At 40.8% G+C, this 19,692-nt stretch overlaps 1 protein-coding gene across 1 annotated transcript; it reads left to right on the top strand.

Moving 5' to 3' along the window:
* The first annotated feature begins 15,412 nt into the window (after nucleotides 1-15,412).
* On the top strand, nucleotides 15,413-17,218 carry gsx2 (GS homeobox 2). The gene is made up of 2 exons (XM_017687578.2): nucleotides 15,413-16,010; nucleotides 16,445-17,218. The coding sequence occupies exons 1-2, from the start codon at nucleotides 15,596-15,598 to the stop codon at nucleotides 16,822-16,824; spliced, it is 795 nt and encodes a 264-aa protein (XP_017543067.1). The 5' UTR covers nucleotides 15,413-15,595; the 3' UTR covers nucleotides 16,825-17,218.
* Nucleotides 17,219-19,692: the final 2,474 nt, after the last annotated feature.

Genomic DNA, 19,692 nt, shown 5'->3' on the forward strand with positions numbered 1-19,692 from the left:
GATCTTTCCCTCTCTAAATTAATCTGAGTTAAACCTCCCAGTTCCATTCAAATGTTCATGTCATCAGTGTACTCAACACAGCATTGAAGGTCATGGGTCAAAAGTACTAGGCAAAATGTCAAGATATCACTGCTGTATGACATGAAATGGTCAACACTGGGCCAGTTATTGACTACTTTCAAACTACAAATATTTGGGAATTTAGATTGGTGGCAAGTTCTCTTTTTGAGCACACATTGAAACTTATATCAGTATGTATAAGTATTTATACTAAGTCTTATACTAAGACAAAGTATTTTTTATAGTAACAAAGGTTGTTTTTTTTCTGGAAAATATCGAAAATAAGTTGTTTATACAACTAATTTTTATCAGTAATGGATAAGGGTGATATAATCAATATAAACACAACTTCTTTAATACTGAAATCTTCATCTATGACTGCTTTTTATTACAAAAACCTTTCACCATTAATTGCACTCCAAAGTTTTCATGTAGGCTATGTTGTCACAGTTCCAGCCCTACATTTTTTTCCTGTTTATGTTAAGAATGAATGAAAAGCTTAGTAGACATAATAGTTGACCTGTTCTGGATGTGCCATTCTTATTGATGGAATTAGGTACAGCACCTTTGTGTTAGTGCGATATGACTTGTTTTGGGTCAAACCTTCAGTTTAAGTTACTTTCTAGTTCATTTATAGTCAATTTAAATGACTTTTAATTTAATTCTATTGTAATACTGCCTCTTTTATTGTTTGTACACTACTTGCAAATTTCTTGTAATTTTCCTTTACTTTTGGTATTTTATTGTATACTTTCTATTCAGTTTTACGTCTTACAAAGTCCCACTGTAATGGCCCACTCAGAGGCCCATGGCCCTGTAAAAATAAACAAATTTAACTAATCTATTTTAGTTGATCAAACAATGTAGGCCTCTAATAAGAAAATAACTTCCCCTGTATGAACAAGATTTAAATACACATAATTGGAAATCATAAATATGCCTACAGATAAAATGATACAGACAGAGTGAATGGGGAGAGAAAGTAAAATTGAAGCTCGGGCAGGTGGTGGGACGCCCCTCGCACGCGCGTCCACATTAACACGCTCGACTTGAAGTTCCCATAATTCATTGCAACAGGCAGGTGAGGGGATACAAATTCTGGAGAGAGGCAGAGGGGGACGGCAGCACTGCCGCTTGCATACAAATTTCCCTCCCCAACCCCCTGCACACATGCATACACACACGCCTCACACACCACACATACATAGACCCCGATGGTCTGAAACGACACAAAGGAATAGACACACTTGAACTTCTCTTTAGTACTGGTCAAACAAGGCAGGGAGAGGCGCAGTCTAGCGCCTTTACAACGGCCCTCTTCTCTCTTTCTGTACGGAGCCACCATTAAGGCCCTCCGGCCTATTTATGACACAAGTAACCACACATCCAGCGCCATCAACAAAAACAACAGGAAAAAACACCTTAGGCAGAGGTTCCTGTTAAAGTCCTCAGGCAGCGCTAAAAAGGCCTGCTCGAGCCCCCGGTAAAGGAGCAGAGGGCTTGTCTTTGATAATTTAATTAGTCCTTTTTCATGCAACTATGTGAAGAGCACCCCAAACCACAAAGTGTTTTTTTCCTTGGAAATTAATTGGCTAAGCACAACAATCCTAACAGGCCTGCTTTGCTAGCAGTAAGAAAACAGCAGCTCAGGCTCCGGGTACACCGTGGTGAAAAGGCCGATTAGATTAGTTTAGCTGTTTTAATGGTGCTAGTACTCTATAAAGGGCCAATTATTGCACAGTGTGGTTGTTGTGATACTAAGAATTTAAGACGGTGTGTGTGTGTGTGTGTGTGTGTGTGTGTGTGTGTGTGTGTGTGTGTGTGTGTGTGTGTGTGTTGAGAGAGTAGCTAGTGCAGTATAAACTCTATACTGTTATGCACTTATTCCTTATGTCTAGCTGGTGGGGGGTTAGGAGCGTGTGAGTAGTGCAGTACAGGACTTATTCATTTTCATATAGTGGTTGAGTGTTTGTAGGTGTGTAGGTGTTTGTACAGTACAGTTGTTCAGAGGTACACTGTTAGAAATAAAGGTTCTGTACAGGTAAGTTTTTTTGTTCATGAAGGTGCAAACAATGTCAAGGTTCAAAGGTACAACAGTGGTTTTAAGGTTTTCTCAGGTAAAAAAGTACACATTTGTTCATTTTCATAACCTGATGTTTTACAAGAGAACAATGAAATAAAAGCCTGGAGGGGAGACAGGGTGTGTGGACCTAATACAGAAAATATAATTTCAGTGGATTATTGTACAATTATATACCCTGACTAAAGGTACTAAGGTGGACCCTTGAGGGTACCACCCCAGTGACTGTTCAGTACCTTTTTTCTGAGAGTGTACTCAAGTACTGGGTTAACCATTCAAAGTGGTGGTATTTGAATATTGAAGTCAGTATTCAGGTATTCATTATGCTTCAGAACAGAAAGAGAGAGAAAATACACAGACCAACAATTTTATGTTTTAACAGCTCATAATAGAAAATAAGTATTTATATAATATTACACTTTTCTACTGTAAATCATTATCCTGTGCTGCTCTGTTCATTCCTGAACTGCTTAGTGAAGTAAGCTTCAAAGAGGAGGCCCACAAACACACATTGAGTTAGCGGAGCTTAAGGTCCATGTAAACATAGAAGGCCTTAAATGACCTAATAAGCCAAAGCGCAAAAAATATTACTGATAATGGGAATGTAAATAATACACAATACTAAGTTACGCTCATAAACATAAATATTACAGTGTTCAGTGTGGTGCAATGTGTTATCAGTGTTTGCAGCATGATGTCGTAATGTAGTGCAATAACGAACAGTGTGATGCAATGTAACATATACCAGCGTATTATAGTGTGTTGCAATGCATTAACTATCAACCTGTGTCATTTTCCAAGGCAAAACATCCCAGTAATGTGTTAAGATAGAGACTGAATTGTGATGATGAAGCATTCATGTTACACACCAATGCAATATTAGTATTTTCAATTATCAATTATACCCTGTTTGAAAGCACATGTTCTTTTTTCTCACTTCTTAGTTTTCATTAGTGCTTAAAGAAGAAAGGGTCACATAGCCAAAACACGATGGTTAAGGACAGTAACCACGTGGCAAAAATAAATGAAGGATCACAGGACAAAAACAGAAACAAGTGGTAAACAGAGTACATATGTTTTTGTTTTTGTTATTAAATTTTATTTTATGCATATTTCAAAGACCAGAGACAGAGAAGACACTATTGTATACTATTAAGAATAATAGTACTTATTATTAGTGTGGAATGGCCTTTACTAATATTTATCTCCTCCATCCATTCCTTGTGTTTTGAAATGTTTCTTGAATATATGTACTGAATTTAACTGCCTAACTGACTGCAGAACTACACCTCTCAATATCTCTAAATGTCCAAAGAAGGAAAAACTGAGATATGGTGAAAAGGTGTCTGGCGATGTTATCCTGATCATCTGAAGGGTGGTATTAATTTTATTTCATTCCTGGAGATGAATGCTCAATTTCAAAACTACCAACAGACAGAATTATACTGTCTCTAAGGTAAGCTGAACTTTATCTGGAGTACGGTATTTACTAATCATACTTTTAATATCTAATGATAAGGAACACTACAGAAGAATGTAAAGTCAGTTAGCTAACTAGTTAACTTTTCTTAATGTAGTTACTGACAGCTTGATGAATCAATTAAATTTCATCAGAACTGTACAGTACATTGTAAAATACTGTGAGTGAAGGTAAATATTAATGAACTAGGACAGTTTTTTTTAAAGACCCATGGTTTCCAGGATCTTTGCTTTCAACTGGCCAACATTCATTCTGTAACATCTTGTTCTAAACATACTACTCTATGTGCTTCTGGTTTTTCCTTTGTACTACTGAACTCTTTAGTCTACTAGCACTGTTTAGTCAGTGTTATGGATGATACGAGGTGAACTAAAATAAACTATGAATTTAGCAAACGGTCAAACAAAGACGATGTAAGCTGTGTCCCAATTCAGGAACTGCATCCTTTGGAGGCAGCATTTGAAGGCCATTTGCATCACAGAATGGGCAAATGCGTCACATTTGCCCATTTTGAAGGCTCCTTCATATGTGGCCGAGAAGTGTGTCTTTCTTTTCCATGGCAACGAAGGATCCAACAAGTGGATCCTTTGCCAGCCAACATAACCTGAAGATCACTGCGTGCCAGCGAGGGTTCGAGAACATGGCGGCATCAGCAGAGGAGCAAACAGCAGCTGAAGGGACACTTTTAAATGTAAAGATTGGGTTTAAACTGAGCTAATAATGCATATGTAAAAAAAGCCAATATGGTTTGAAGCAAAACTTAAGCTAACATTTTAGTTTGTTTTAGGAAGCAAGGAGCAAACAGAGAGAAGCATGTCTAGCTGAAATAGATGAAAAACTAAAGTCAAACTACATCTTCAAATAACTTTAAAAGAACCTGATTGGAGCAGAGTTTTGTGATGCAATGGTAAGAGTGGGAACAGTGAAGCTGTGACACAAACAGACAATCTGCCATAGAACATCTAGACTGCATCCTTCGAAGGATGCAGCCCCTGAATTGGGGTGCATCTTTAGAGTTCTACAATTTAGAAGCATTATAAACATGCCTGGTAATTCAGTGTTTTCTTTCAGAACCGGGGCAATATTTCTTTTTTGTGTTCCATCACATTCTTCTTCTGATCTGAGTGAGATGATGAAGAGAGCAGAGTAGTAATAGAGTGGTGATAGTTAAGCTGATGTAAGCCTGCATTACTATTGCATTCTACAGATGGCTCCAGAAAACAGGACCTGTGTATGGTGACCTGAGTTCCAGGCCTTCCTGAACAAGGAAATGGAGCTGATGCTTATGCATACAGAATACAGAGGACAAATATGATAGCATTCATGATAGCATTCCTGAAAAATGAAGCCAAATGACTGAAGAAGTGTGAAGGACTGTGGAGAGATGTAGAGAAGAAAGCCCAACTGACGCCTCCATCATCGACAAAATGGGCTCTGGATGGCTGGGCCCCAATTTACTCCAAAGTCTTGACAGCTGCCACCCCCCTACACTACCCCCACTCAACCCACACCATCTCCTCATATAGCAGTCCAATCAGTATAGCTGTAAGTGGCGCATTAGAGAGAGCACGGCCAAGAATGTCCGAAAATGCCAACACAAACTCAATTACGACGTGCGACTTTGCTCATCCAGAAATAAAGCGATGAGGACTGTGTGTGTGTGTCTGTGTGTTTGGGGGGTTGCCATTAAACTACCAATCTCCCCCTACCAGTGCCTCCTAAGTGAGATGCCATTCTGTTGTTTGTGAGTGTGTACGTATAAGAGAGAGACACTATGATGAACATCAGCATAATTGACAGGAATGCCTCTCTCACACTGTGTCGCAATTTACCCAATCAATAGTTCATCTGCACACAAAGGAGTGTTGAGAAAAAGGAATCATCAGAAAAATGAAACACAAATGTGCATCAAAGTCTGCTGAGTTGGTGTTGAAACTCTCGATGCTTCATCTTGTCAGGACAGTTTGTGTCATTATGGAAACTTGGCCTCTAAGATCCTAAGAGCCTAAACACCATTATAGAGTGTGGATTTGGTTTTATTGTGCTTTACTTAGATAATTTCTGCTTTACATGACATTACAAAAATCAAATCACTGGAGATTGTAATCTTGCACTAATCCTACAGCGAAGGTTCCTTAATGGTTCCTGGACAATGGTCAGAGACCACCCATTATTCCCCCATTACTCTTTGTTCAGGGGCTATTTTAGAGGAGATTAGACAAAAGTTAAAAGGTACAGGGACAATTGGACTCCTAAGACCACCAGACAAACAGCACTAAAAGCTTTCATCTTTGAGAAAGGAGAAAATCAAGCTGCTTCAGATCTGAAAGGATCTACGAGTGTTTCTGTCCATCCTTCCACTGTGAGAAGGCAACTCAATACTATGAGTCTGAAAGGATGTGTAGATGTCAAGAAGACCACACTGGAAAAAGGAAATAGACAAAAAAGAAGAACATTTGCAAATCAAACAAAGAAGCTGCTGGAGTTCTCAGAACAATGGACTGTCCAACCCAGATTCTGGTCCTCAACATTACTGAATCACCTGAAATCACCTGAAAAATGTGGCAAATCACTAGCTGTAAAGAAAGCATGTTATCTGCTAAATCTAATCCTAATCCAACAGTGACACTAAGAATTGAACATCCATTTGGATGCATAGTACTGTGCCTTTGTAAAAATGGTATTGAACCTTTAAATATGGATGTGCTTAAATCTTTAGAAAAGGTCCTTCAGGCTTGACCCATCTACCAGAAGGATCTGTGGGGAACTAAAACTAGTTCATTTCCAAGTAACCTTTTTTGATATCTTTATTTTGGAGAGTGTAGCCATCTTCATTTCCATCTATTTCTAGAGCTCATTCTAAAGAAACTCACATTTTGCTAACCAAGAGAAAATAGAGTACAATGAGTTGTTTACTTGTTAAAAGGTATTTCATTGTTATGTTGAATATATGGAAGTCCGGAGAGGCCATGAGCTGTTGCTATAATTTTCTAAGTTGTTATCTTGAGTTAACGAGTAAAAACGATTTAAACTAAAAACTATGAACTGTTTAATAGATAATTAACTCGTTATCTCAAGAGAACAAATAAAATTGTAGCTACTTCATGGCCTCTCCGGACTTTCGTACAAGACTTTCACAGTACAAGACTTTCACAGTACAAGACTTTCACAGTACAAGACTTTCAATTAAAGTGCTTTCTTTTGTAATGAAACAGTTTGACTGTCAAGCGTGTTTGGATTTGTTGTTTTTGTGATTCATGAAAAACCAAACCATTAAGATCAGTGGTCATCAACCTTGGTCCTGGAGATCTGCTTTCCTGCAGAGTCTAGTACTAACCGCAGTCCGCCACACCTGCTACAACTAATTCACTTCTTCAGATGCCCTTGATTGGCTGGGTCTGATACATTAGTGGGGTGGGGCAGGGTTGGAGCAGAATGTTAGATGCAGTCTGAAGCTAAACTCTGTAGGAAAGTAGACCTCCAGGAGGAGAGTTGGTGCCCACTGATTTACACAACTTTGCCTTTTCAGCCTTCAGCAGTTTAGCCTAGTCCATTCTTGATTGTGTTATAAGGAGTGTTTGAGACTGAGACTTTTTCAGTGAGGCACAGTACAAGACGGCCAACTAGAACAAAGCTCAAACTTAAAAACAGCCTGTTTAATTCCAAGGGTTAAAGGAAACTTAGAAAATAGCCATGTAAAAATGAATTATGACTGATTTTGGTCAGGAGGCAGTCAGGGCTAGAGGGTAGCATTTATCACATCAAGGATAGATTATTGCAACGCTGTTTTATCTGCTCTCCCAAAGAGCTCTATTTCTCACCTACAGCGAGTTCAGAATGCTGCTGCAAGGGTCTTGACCCGCAGAAGAAAGAGAGATCATATTACACCTGCACTCCACTCACTGCACTGGTTACCTGTCAGTTTTAGAATAGATTTTAAGGTTCTGGTGATGGTTTTCTTCATGGTCTTGCTCCTCTTTACCTCACTGAAATGATGGTGAGATATGTTCCTGTCAGGTCTCTCAGGTCTTCAAACAGTAATCTACTGGTGATTCCTAAAACCCGGTTAAAGATTGGCGAGGGTGCTTTTAGCCACTATGGCCCAAAGCTTTGGAACTCTCTTCCTGAGGAGCTAAGAGGCATTACATCCCTGTACAGCTTCAAGAGTAATCTTAAAACCTTCCTGTTTAGATCTGCTTTTAGTTAAGAAACTTTTGTCTGTTCTATCTTTTTCATTTGATCTTTTTCAGTTTATTTCATTATTTTATTTTGTTTCCTTCTATCTTTATTTCTTTTAATGTGTTTTGCTTATCTTTGTTTTCTTTTTATTTATTCTGTAAAGCACTTTGAGTTGCATGTATGTATGAAAGGTGCTATACAAATAAAGATTATTATTATTATTATTATTATTATTAGGGAAGCAACCTTGCAACCAGGAAGTTGCCGGTTCAATCCCCTGAGCCGACAGTACATGACTGAGGTGCCCTTAAGCAAGGCAGCTAACTCCCAACTGCTCCCCAGGCATTGCGGATAGGGCTGCCCACCACTCTCACTGCCCCCTAGTGTGTCTCTTCACTAGTGTGTATGTGGTGTTTCACTGGACGGATGGGCTAGATTGCAAAAAAAAAAAAAAATCCCCTTTGTGGGACTAATAAGGGTCACTTAATCTAATAAAAACGACAAAACATAAAAAACTGACAAAATAGTGAACCTTTTATTATGAAAACAATAAAATCCAAGAAAAATGTAGGATAGAAGTTCTTCAAATTAATGTAGTTACTATGCATTTAAGACTAAAATACATAAAATATCTCTGTATATATCTTTACTAAAATATACAAATATACAAAAATATATCTTTGTATCATTTTCCAAAAAACAGTCTGGAATGAAACACTTCTTATACCTTCATTGTGAATGGGAGGGGCTACACTGCTGTAAACTGAATGGATATATGTAAATGTAAATTCTCTTTTGTGACATCACACAAACAGTTCATTAAAAACAGGCTAATTTTGCAGCTTAAATTCATATGTGAATTGTGTGTACTGAGGAGTGAATGGTACACTGGGAAACTTTAACAGTGTTTATATAGAATTTCAAACGGTTTTACTTAAAATGCCAGTTTTTAATGATCTGGCCCTTTTAAATTTCGTCAGTATGGATTAAAACATGAATAAAATATACCATGATATATTGCTGGGTTTTCATTTTTTGTTTTGTTTTTTTGTATGTGAGTGTATATCTATCTATATATATATATATATATATATATATATAGATTTGAGACACTTAGCTGCAGTTGCAATGCCTCAATGGCATGGTTCTGCAAACAGATTTGTTTATAGCAAGAGGGATCAGAGCAAAACACGTAGCCTATAAGATCAATTAAGAGTGTAACCTTATGAAGCACATGTCATGCAGTAAAAGCAGAATCAGTGCACAGCCTGACTCGAGGCTTCCTCCATGACCCTCAGATTAAAACCCTATACATCTACTGGACCTTATTCCATCCAGTCGAGCGAAGCACAATCGGCGTAAGGGCTGGTTCATTTTCTTCCTCGCCCAAGTGTTCGCCAAGTCGTTCGGAAAGCCGTGTAGGGCTAGTAGAGATGCAGGCACTCTAATAAGGTGATGAGAGAGGGGGGCAGACCTTTTAATGATGTTGGATACAGAGAGGAAGGAACTAACAGGGAAAAAGCACAGCAGCATTGCATTCAGCATGGCCGAATCTGTCCGTATTTATCTTGTTAAATGTCTTAATTGCAGCTTACAGTTTAGCCTCAGCACTGGCCCTCCACTTCTTTACAAGTAACAAATTCTGGGCCCTCACACATATGAAACACGGACCACGCAGCAAAAGCCCCGAGGTTGAATGAACTCTCACCGTGTTGAGTTCACACCTGGACTGTTGAGTGAACAGTGTTTATTTATGAAGTTCAGGCTACACCACAAAATCTTAACTGCTGAATAAACTCTTACAGTGCTAGATTAACTCTTCCAGTGTACATGTTCATATAACTCTTACAGTGTAGGTGATAAATGAACTCTTACAGTGCTAGATTAACTCTTACAATGTTGATGTTGAATACATTCTTCCAGTGTTGGATTATCTCTTACAGTGTAGGGGTTAAATTAACTCTAACAGTGCTGAACTAACTCTGTTCCAGTGTAGGTGTTGAGTTAATATAGTCATACAGTGATAAGTTAAGTGTTAAAGTATTGGATTAACCTTTACAATGTTTATGTTGAATCATCTCTTCCAGTGTTGGCTTATCTCTTACAGATTAGGTGTGGAATGAACTCAAACAGTGCTTGATTTTCTCTTACAATGTTAGTTTTGAATGAACTCTTCCAGTGTTTAATTATTTCGTTCAGTGTAGACTTTGAATGAACTCAAACAGGTCTGAATTAACTCTCACCATGTTGGATTTCATTTTGCAGTGTTTGTGCATTAAATCAGCTACTGCTGGATTAACTCTTAATGGTATATAATGAATTCTTACCTGTACAGTGTTGGATTGTTTTTTTTAGTGTTGATGTTGTATTAACTTTAATAGTGCTAAATTTATTTTTAGAGTACAGCATTTGCTGGTACAGTGGATTAAATACCAGACACTCCGTGTTTTTTGTGCAGCAGCTAAATTTATATACCACCTCAGGTGTAATGGAACACAGCAAGAGTCAATCCTGTTCTGCAGATATTAATTCAGCACTCTAAATTCTGTCTTGAGCATTTTGCTGTGCTCTACCCACTGCTAATGCCCTCACTCAGCCATTGCAGCCAAAAAAAATCCTGTGTGTGGCTCAGGCCTTTTTGCATAAAAAATCAATCATTCATTAAGACATAAATTAGATTTTGACACACACATGAGGAACCCCCTCCTTCCCTCTATCCTAAACGATGAGATGGAGTGCGGCCACTGCAGCTGCTATTCACATGGAGGAGATAACTGGCAATGAAAAGTCACTCTGTGCCATTGTGCTGGATGGGGGATCATTGTTCATTTCTCCCGCTGCCTGTTGAAGACTACATTGAGAACCTGAGTGTTTCCTTTCGGTTTTGGGTATTCACCGTGTGTTGCTTAGTTACTGGGGTGAGGGGCGGAGGAGGAGGAGGAGGAGGATGGCCCGCAGGCTGCCCCCAACCAGACTCAATGCAACTTTTGTAAGGAGGCGCTGATACAAGTTAACAAGAACAAAGCATGATGGACTTCTCCATGGTGGAGCTCTGTACCGTAACCCTGATCCTGGCTGTGGATCCACTGTCCCGTCAGAGAATGGTCTCTAAATGGAGCTTGAGCACCTGTAGATAAAGGCCAGAACATTTTTCTGCACTTGTCATCCAAGCTGAACCATTTCTCTTTAGGGTACCAAATGGGAGCTCCTGCTTGGGAGAAGGAGAATGTCCATGGTCCAAACTTCTGCTTGGAGTACAGTATTATATAAAGATGCAGTGAAAGGTCCTTTATATTGATGCCACAGATGAGCCACTTTTAGTTCTCTAAAGAACCTTTAAGTGGATGGGCCTTTAAAACCACTCAACTGAAAGGTTCTTCAGGGCACCAAAAGTGGTTCTTCTATGGCATTGCTCCATTTTGGCAACTTTTTGTAGTCTAAGAAAGAAGCCTTTAGTTCTCTGATCCAGGCTTTGGCTTCAGTGTAAGAAGAAATCTTGTAGTCCTGCCCTTCGAAGCAGAATGGAAAGGGATCCGCACAGATCTCCCCTTAAAAGGAGTCGTTTTCCCCTTGAATTATGAAAGCAGTGGTCTAGGTAACAGTGTGAGTGCAGTACCCGACGGCTTAAATCCTCTTAAACCCTTCCACGTGGCCCGGCTAGTCTCAGCAATTAGGCCTCATTACAGCCTCATAAAGGCTCTCGTTTGCGGGATTACTTCATAGACAATGAAATTTTATCAGTGGGGGTGTACAAAAAAAATATTGGAAGAAATAATGATGCTGAAGCTGGGACGGTGTGATGTGGGCGCGCGCCACACATCATTTCCGCCTGGGTTACCTTCTTCCTCCTCCTCCTCCTCCTTTCCTTCTCTCTCTCTCTCTCTCTCTCTCTCTTTCTCTCTCTCTCTTTCTCTCTCTCTCTCTCTCTCTCTCTCGCCTCTCGTGTTACACGCCGCCTTTCCTCCATTACAACAATTACAGACGACTTGACAGACGTGTTTGTGTTTTTTCCTCTTCAGCTGAGCCCCGTTTTAAACTCCTATTCCATGGCGTTTAAGCGCGAGGGCCTCTGCTGATTTCAGCAATTAAACGCATATGAACGCAGGCAGCCTTTAGCGCAACACACCGATGTAGAGTCTCTCTGCTCAAAAATTACCATCAGCCACAATTTATTCACACCTCAGTATCCACCAAAAGCCTTGCGAAGTATGGCTGCTTTGGCTGTGCTTGACAGTTTAAGCATCTAAAGCCTTTAATGTACATAGTTTTAAAAATTCTTAACAGAGTCTCATTCATATACTGCATATTCTAATTCATATTGATATTATAGTTTAGTTTCAACACCATCCTGCATGCCACTGTGTTTTTTTTACTTCAAATGAATAGTTTAGACAGTAATGCTAATGTTGCTAGCACTAAAATAAAATAAATAAATAACAGTTGACATAGTGTAAATGATACTGTACTACTTGGTTGCTACTCCGTTCCATCCGGCCAGGTTATCATGGTTGGTAGAACTAGATTTGAGTCTAATGGGACATCAGATCATGTGAGAAAGTGTGTTTGGTGTGTGTTTTTATGGGATATTCTGCTAAATGGGAGTGTGTTTGGTATCACATATTAGAGATAGTATGTTAGATGTTGAGGGACAGTGTCTTTGTTGATATACATTAGTGTGTTATATAATGGGACTGTGGCTTACTTTCATTACATGACAGAGTATTACATAGCCCACGTGTTAGGTATTTTGAGACTTTGGGTGACATAATAAGGAACAGTGTGTTTTTTATTATAAGACAGTGTATTTCGTATTATGAGACAGTGGGTTTGGTATTGGGGCGGTGTGTTTGGTAATATGGTGTTCTGTGGTAAGTATTATGAGGGAGTATTTTAGGTTATATGGGACAGTATGTTTGGTGTCATGAGAAAGTGTATTTGGTTATATGGTGTAGTGTTTTTTGCTATTATGGGACAGGGTGTTTGATAATATGGTGCTGTGTGTTTGGTAATTTGGTGCAGTGTGTTAGGCATTATGAGACAGTGGGATAGGTAATATGAGACAGTTTCATTAATAATATTGTCCAGTGTGTTGCGTATTATAGGATTGTGTATTTGGTAATATTGTCCAGTGTGTTAGGTATTATGGGACAGTTGGGCATGCTAGAAAAATATTTTAAACAAAATGGTAAGGTGCATTTGGTATTATCAGGCAGTGTGTTTGGTATCATGGGACAGTTTGTTTGGTATTAAGGGACAGTGTGTTTGGTATTATGGGGCAGTATGTTTGGTAATATAGCGCAGTGTGGTGGGTATTATGGGGCAGCGTGTTTAGTATTTGTGAACAGTGTGTTTGGCATTGAAAGACAGTGTATTTCGTATGGGCAATATGTTAGATATGGGGCTGTGTGCTAAGTAACACGGGGCAGTATTTTTGGTATTATGAGGCACTGTGTTTGACAATATTGAACAGTGTATTTGGTATTAAGAACCAGTGTGTTTGGTATCATGGGTGGTGTATTTGGGGCAATGCATTCAGAATGATTGGATAGTGTGTTATGTATTATGGTACAGTGTGTTTGGTATTATTGGACAGTATGTTAGGTGTTGTGGTACAGTGTGTTTGGTATTATTGGACAGTATGTTAGGTGTTGTGGTACAGTGTGTTTGGTGTTATGGGACACTGGTATTATAGAACAGTATATACGGGACAGTGTGTTTGGTGTTGTAGTAGAGTTTGTTAGGTGTAATGGGATGGTGTGATAGGCATTGTAATACAGTATGTTTGGTAATATTGGACAGTGTGTTAGGTGTTGTGGTACAGTGTGTTTGGTGTTGTAGTAGAGTTTGTTAGGTATAATGGGATGGTGTGATAGGCGCTGTAGTACAGTGTGTTTGGTAATATTGGACGGTGTGTTATGTATAGTGGGTTAGGTTTTAAGGGACAAGTATTATGAAGCAGGGTGCTGTATATTACGGGACAGAGTGTGTCTGAAACATAAACTATTGTTATTCAATTTTCCTCTAAAATGACGAGTAATTTACAGTATTTCCTTGTGCTTATTAGGAAAGAACACGGTGAACATCAGCCGAGGTTGTAAAAAGTAAGACTTCCTTAAGCTGTCTGTTCTCTGATGCCCCTACACCTGATGCCCCCACCCTGAGCCTCCTGTGCCCGTGCGGAGGCGCGCCGCTCCGTGTCTGGAGCTGAAGGCGCGAGGCTGCAGATGAAAGTGGAAGCTCAACCCGCTGCTGACCCTCCTGGAGATCAAACCAGCTAATTATTGTCACAAGATGAGGGATTAACGCATTTCTGGAATAACTGCATGTTTATCCGGCCCGAGCCCTTCACAATAAACGCTTCCTAATTGAATCCTAATCGCTATCGAATAGCGCGCCCGAGCTCCGCCGCGTTTCATAAACCTTTAATTGCCGTTTGTGCAAACGGACCTGAGCGCTGATTAAGCTGATTGTGCGTAGGCCGCACAGTCACACGGTTTTAGGGCATTAAACCGCATTTTCACAAAACCCCTGCAAATACCCTCCTCGAATAAAGGTAGATTTGTCTCACAAACAATACTTGGCAGAGAGCAATGTGTTTATGAGGCTTTATTGCTGGGTAATTATCTAAACTAGAACTTCACAACTTCACAAGCTCTGCTGTATTTATATATATAACATCACATTTTTATATCACGATGTGTAGCGTTGACTATTCTGTACAGTAATAGGTAAGACTACGCTGTAGGTTGTGTAATGTGTCAATAATAAGTCAAAATATAAGCCCGATGACTAATATTATGACTATCTATCTATCTATCTATCTATCTATCTATCTATCTATCTATCTCTCTCTCTCTCTCTCTCTCTCTCTCTATATATATATATATATATATATATATATATATATATATATATATAGAGATAGATAGAGATTGAGATAGAGAACATGCTTTTGCCACATGAACATGCTTTAGTATAACATTTTTCTGCATGCTTGTTTAACATATTCCACAAAAATATAATTACAATAATAATAATAAAAATAATAATTTTGCACAGCCCACTTTATATTTTATATGATTCCCCAATAGAGCAAATAAACAGTAATTGAATAGAGAATCAATATAAAGTCTACATTGTCCTTTATATTAATCGGATGTTGTATGGATGTTATACAAACAATCAAACAAATAAATAAATAAATGCAGAGCTGCCTTGTTTGGTAGGACAGAGCTCCACTTTATATTCCGTAGCTTTTAAAAACACTGATCAGAACTCAAAAATGCTCTTGTTGGTCCTTCAAGCCCATCAGTGTGTGAAGAGGCCACTGTAGGTATTTTACTGGCGCTGCTGTCATCAGCTCATTGTCATCATCATCATCATCATTATCACCATCATCGTCCGCTGTTGTTGTGTGCCTATGAAGGAGCATAGAGTCTGGACGGGCAGCGCTGTGATTGGTGGCTCGCGGGGGCATCACGTGTCTCGGGTCACCGGCGCAACTGAAGGCGCAGAGCTGGGAGCGCACGTGGGCGCCGTTAGGGCCGGCCCCTCTGTGGGCTCCCTTTTGTTGAAGCATCAAACATAAGCACCTTCCCTGCGCTCCCGAGGGTTTAGAGCGGAGCACAGAGCCCCGCGCGCACCGCAAACTGCAATAGCACCCTGGGCTTGAGCTACAGCCCAACAGCCAACAGCCCACCGCTCCAAACAGCATCATCATCATCATCAGCAGCAGCAGCAGCAGCAGCAGTAACTCCAGTCGTTGTTGTTCCATCGCGCGCGCTCCTGGATCCATCATGTCCAGGTCCTTCTACGTGGACTCCCTTATCATCAAGGACCCGGCGAGGCCCTCAGCCCTGAGCGAGCGCGCTGCGCACGACTTCCTCCTCCCTGTCGGGGTGCACGCACCGGGAGCCGTCAGCGTGGGCGCGCCCGCATGCCCGTCGCGGAAGACCGGCGCGCTGTGCGTGTGCCCGCTCTGCGTCGCCGCGCACGTCCATGCGCCCCGCTCCGGAGGAGGCGCCCTCGCGCTCCTCAAGGCTCCTCCGGGCTTCGTGAGCGCCGACGCGCCGCCCTGCTGCCCCAGGCTCGCGCACCACCATCAGCATCAGGGGCCTGCGGTCGCGCACGCCGCCCACGGGCACGCGCCTGTGTGCGCGCCCACAGCCTACGGCGTCACGGACCCGCGGAGGTACCACTGCGTAAGCCTCGGTAATACACCTGCTGCTTAATACAGCACTCTACATCCCTCCAGGCTCTGCACCTGCAGTGCTGAGATATATTACAGTTCATGATGGTTATGAGAGATATAACATATATATATATATATATATATATATATATATATATATATATATATATATATATATATATATATATATATATATATATTTACCCATTTTCTACTGCCATAATGTACTCCATTAAAAGACTTATAATTATAGTTATAGTTACTAATTATTTATTTTATCTGATTACAGTATAGTTACTGTAATTATTACAATATACTTCACTCACTTCCTAAAGTCCATATTCCGCTGCTTTTAATACGAGCTATTCTGTACGTTAAAATGTGGTAATAAATCAAAATGGTGATGTTTTATTACTGAGGTAAACTCACAGATCTCTCCCCTCCTCTCTTGCAGGCGCATCGGACGGCGGCCCTGTGCAGGGCGGTAAGCGCATGCGCACGGCCTTCACGAGTACCCAGCTGCTGGAGTTGGAGCGCGAGTTCTCCTCCAACATGTACCTGTCGCGCCTGCGCCGCATCGAGATCGCCACGTACCTGAACCTGAGCGAGAAGCAGGTGAAGATCTGGTTTCAGAACCGCCGCGTCAAGCACAAGAAGGAGGGCAAAGGCGCGCAGCGGGGAGCGCACGGAGCCTGCAAGTGCTCGGGGGGCGTCGGCGGCGGCGGCGGTGCGCACGGCCACGTGCACGGGCACGCGCACTACCCGCGCTCGGAGGACGAGGAGTCGATGTCGCCCGTGTCCGCCACGGAAGAAAAAGAGGCGTCGCCCGTTTAACGGGAATGGACAGAACGGACTGTGGTCACGCCGAGCAGCACTTAGTCTGTCAGAGGACCCTTAACTTGTCCGAACCCGGTAGATTCAGGACGAAAAAAAGTACAAACCACAGACGGTTGTGGTCTGGACTGGTTTTACTGCAGCAGGTTCAGTCTGTGTGTTTTCTTCATGCATCCTTTTCTACCTGGTCCTGTTGATCCATGTTTGACACATTTGCGCAAATCTGTTGCGCCTTGTAAATATGCCCACGTGAGGGTTTGCGTTGCATAACTAAGAAACTGTGATTCTTTTTGTTCTCCCTGGCCTGAATTTTATGTGCATAATATGCAAAATGTGTATATTTGTATATTTATTTAAATAAAAAGAAACTCAATACGTGCGTAATTACGCACAGCCCCATATGCATCCGTGCGTTTTGGAGTTCTGTTCCTCAGCGCAGCTGTAACAATGTGACGTCTATAATTGTAATATTGTTTTATTACGTCTTCCAGATATTACACACTGGTTAGGTGGATTCTTATTAACAGTTAGAGCGTTTCAGAGTGAACTTAATACAGCATGCACGCGCGCATTTGCACACAATGAAAAAGTGCACTGACTTCATTTGATTCAAACCCATATTGACTCGATTCTTGCCAAAAGTGGGTAAAATTGTGTTGACATACATAAAGTGTGTCATTCATCTGGAACCCCATTACGGATTAAAATTAAAATTGAACTAAATTGAAATCAGTGCACATTTTTACAGTGAATGGAAAACGTCAGTCAGTGCATTACTTAATCAATTAATTGAATGAATCAATGATGACATTAATTAATTATAATAATGAAATAGCAAGCAGTCCGGCATCAAAAGTGCTGATAAACATAGGAACGATAATTATAAGTTAATCTCCCATTTACAGGATTTAAACTCATTTTTCTTTGCATGCTGTTGCCAGAAACATTCTATGTTTGATTGACTTTCTCTTTGATAGGTCTGTATCAGAGAGAGCACAAGTTTAAACGCTAAGACTTTATTGAAATGCACTAAAAACACAGGGGAAAATATGACATAACTGAAAGAAGCTGAATAAAACTGAAGGAAATGCTGTTGAACGAATCACTGGAAATGCGAATGCAATTTAATGATGCTTAAAATGACAAAGAGGTAACAGACGAGCACACAGCGCACTATACGAGCAATTGCTTCGCTGTAAGTCCCCTCCACTTACTCTGCACATAGGAAGCCTTCAGACTTTCAGATGCAAATGTTATTGTGCCAAAGTCTTCAGATTTGAAGGCTATTGTAACAGTTCCTTGTGGCGAGAAAAGGGCTCGATAGAGGCGCTGCGCTTTTGAGCCTCTTCGCAGAATCTTAACGACATCAGAAGTTAAGCAAAGTGTGACGTATTCAACCACCTGCTTTCCGTTATTAGCGCGCTGTTAATGGTTTACGCGCTGGTTGGAGGTTTTAAGGGCTTTCAGTAAAAGATGACATGCAAAGGTAACGGTTTTCCAGTTACATCACCAGCGCACGTCCGTAGTTGATCAACCGACTCCTCCTTGCTGTTTAATGGCAAGTCTGAGCAGAAATGGGTCGATATCTTCAGTGTTTCAGTTAGCAAGTCACGATTTCACCCGTGAAAGGACGCGCAAAGAGTGGAGGTTTAAATGCCTGTTTTGGAGACGTTGGGTTCTGTGTCCCTCAGAAGGCTTATTTGTTAGTGTGTGGGCTCAGCCTGTATAATCATTTCACTCGTACGGTTTCCACTGGCTTCTCTCTCCAGCAGCTCGTGTTTGAAGGCCACAAAAGGCTCATGGAGGTTTTCTCTCCCACAGCCCAGGTGATGCTCTCCATAATGGAGCCCCCTGATCTCCGAGCCCCTGCTTTGTGCGCGCCTTTCACGCGCAGCCCGTCCCTCATGTTAAGTTCATCCAAAAGGACTTTAATTGCACTTTCTGTCCCACGTCGGTTGCTTATGTAGCAATTCCCTTCCAAAACCCACGGTGGGGGGAGAGTAAAAAAGGGCTATGAAGAGCTGGCCAAAGGCTTTGACAGGTTAGATTGTCCTGCCAGGAGCTCGCCTTTAGCCCGCGGACCCCCGACAGGGCCGAGCTCACAGAGGCCTTTCAGCGAGCTCGCACAGGGCTCCTTCCACGGCGACACAAGCATTTAGTCACTGTTTCATTAGGCACTATTTGAACCTTTCAGCTCGGGGCTAAATTGAAGGGGCAATGGCGCAAAAATGGAGGGATTACGCGGGAGGGACAGTGGCGAATTAGCCAACGCTTAATTTAACTCGTTCTCCGTGCGAGTTTGGGATCCATTCCTAATTGAGAGGGGAAGCAGGTGAAGTTTCTGTCCCACGCAGGTCCTTTTCAGAGCCGGGATAAATGGAGCTCTTTCACGTCCCGCTGGCGTTCGCGCATTACGTAGGGAAAGCCACCTAATGAATATATATTGAATTTCTTATTAATCGAATTAGACTTCGGCTCTCGCAGGTGTGAGGGAGTGAAAGAGACTGACAAAGGAGTATTGCCTCCTCTACATTTATACACACAGGACACAGGGACTGATTTTATACACACACACACACACACACACACACACACATATATATATATATATATATATATATATATATATATATATATATATATATACAGAGAGAGAGAGAGAGAGAGAGAGAGAGAGAGAGAGAGAGATCTTATTAAGTATTTGGGTGCCTTTAGTCAAATTATATATATATATATATATATATATATATATATATATATATATATATATATATATATATATATATATATATATTTTTTTTTTTTTTTTTTTTTTTTCTGATTAAAAAATTAAGTTAACACACACACTCTCTCTCTCTCTCTCTCTCT

The sequence above is a fragment of the Pygocentrus nattereri genome, chromosome 4 (assembly GCF_015220715.1).
Source record: "Pygocentrus nattereri isolate fPygNat1 chromosome 4, fPygNat1.pri, whole genome shotgun sequence".
Taxonomy (NCBI): Eukaryota; Metazoa; Chordata; class Actinopteri; order Characiformes; family Serrasalmidae; genus Pygocentrus; species Pygocentrus nattereri.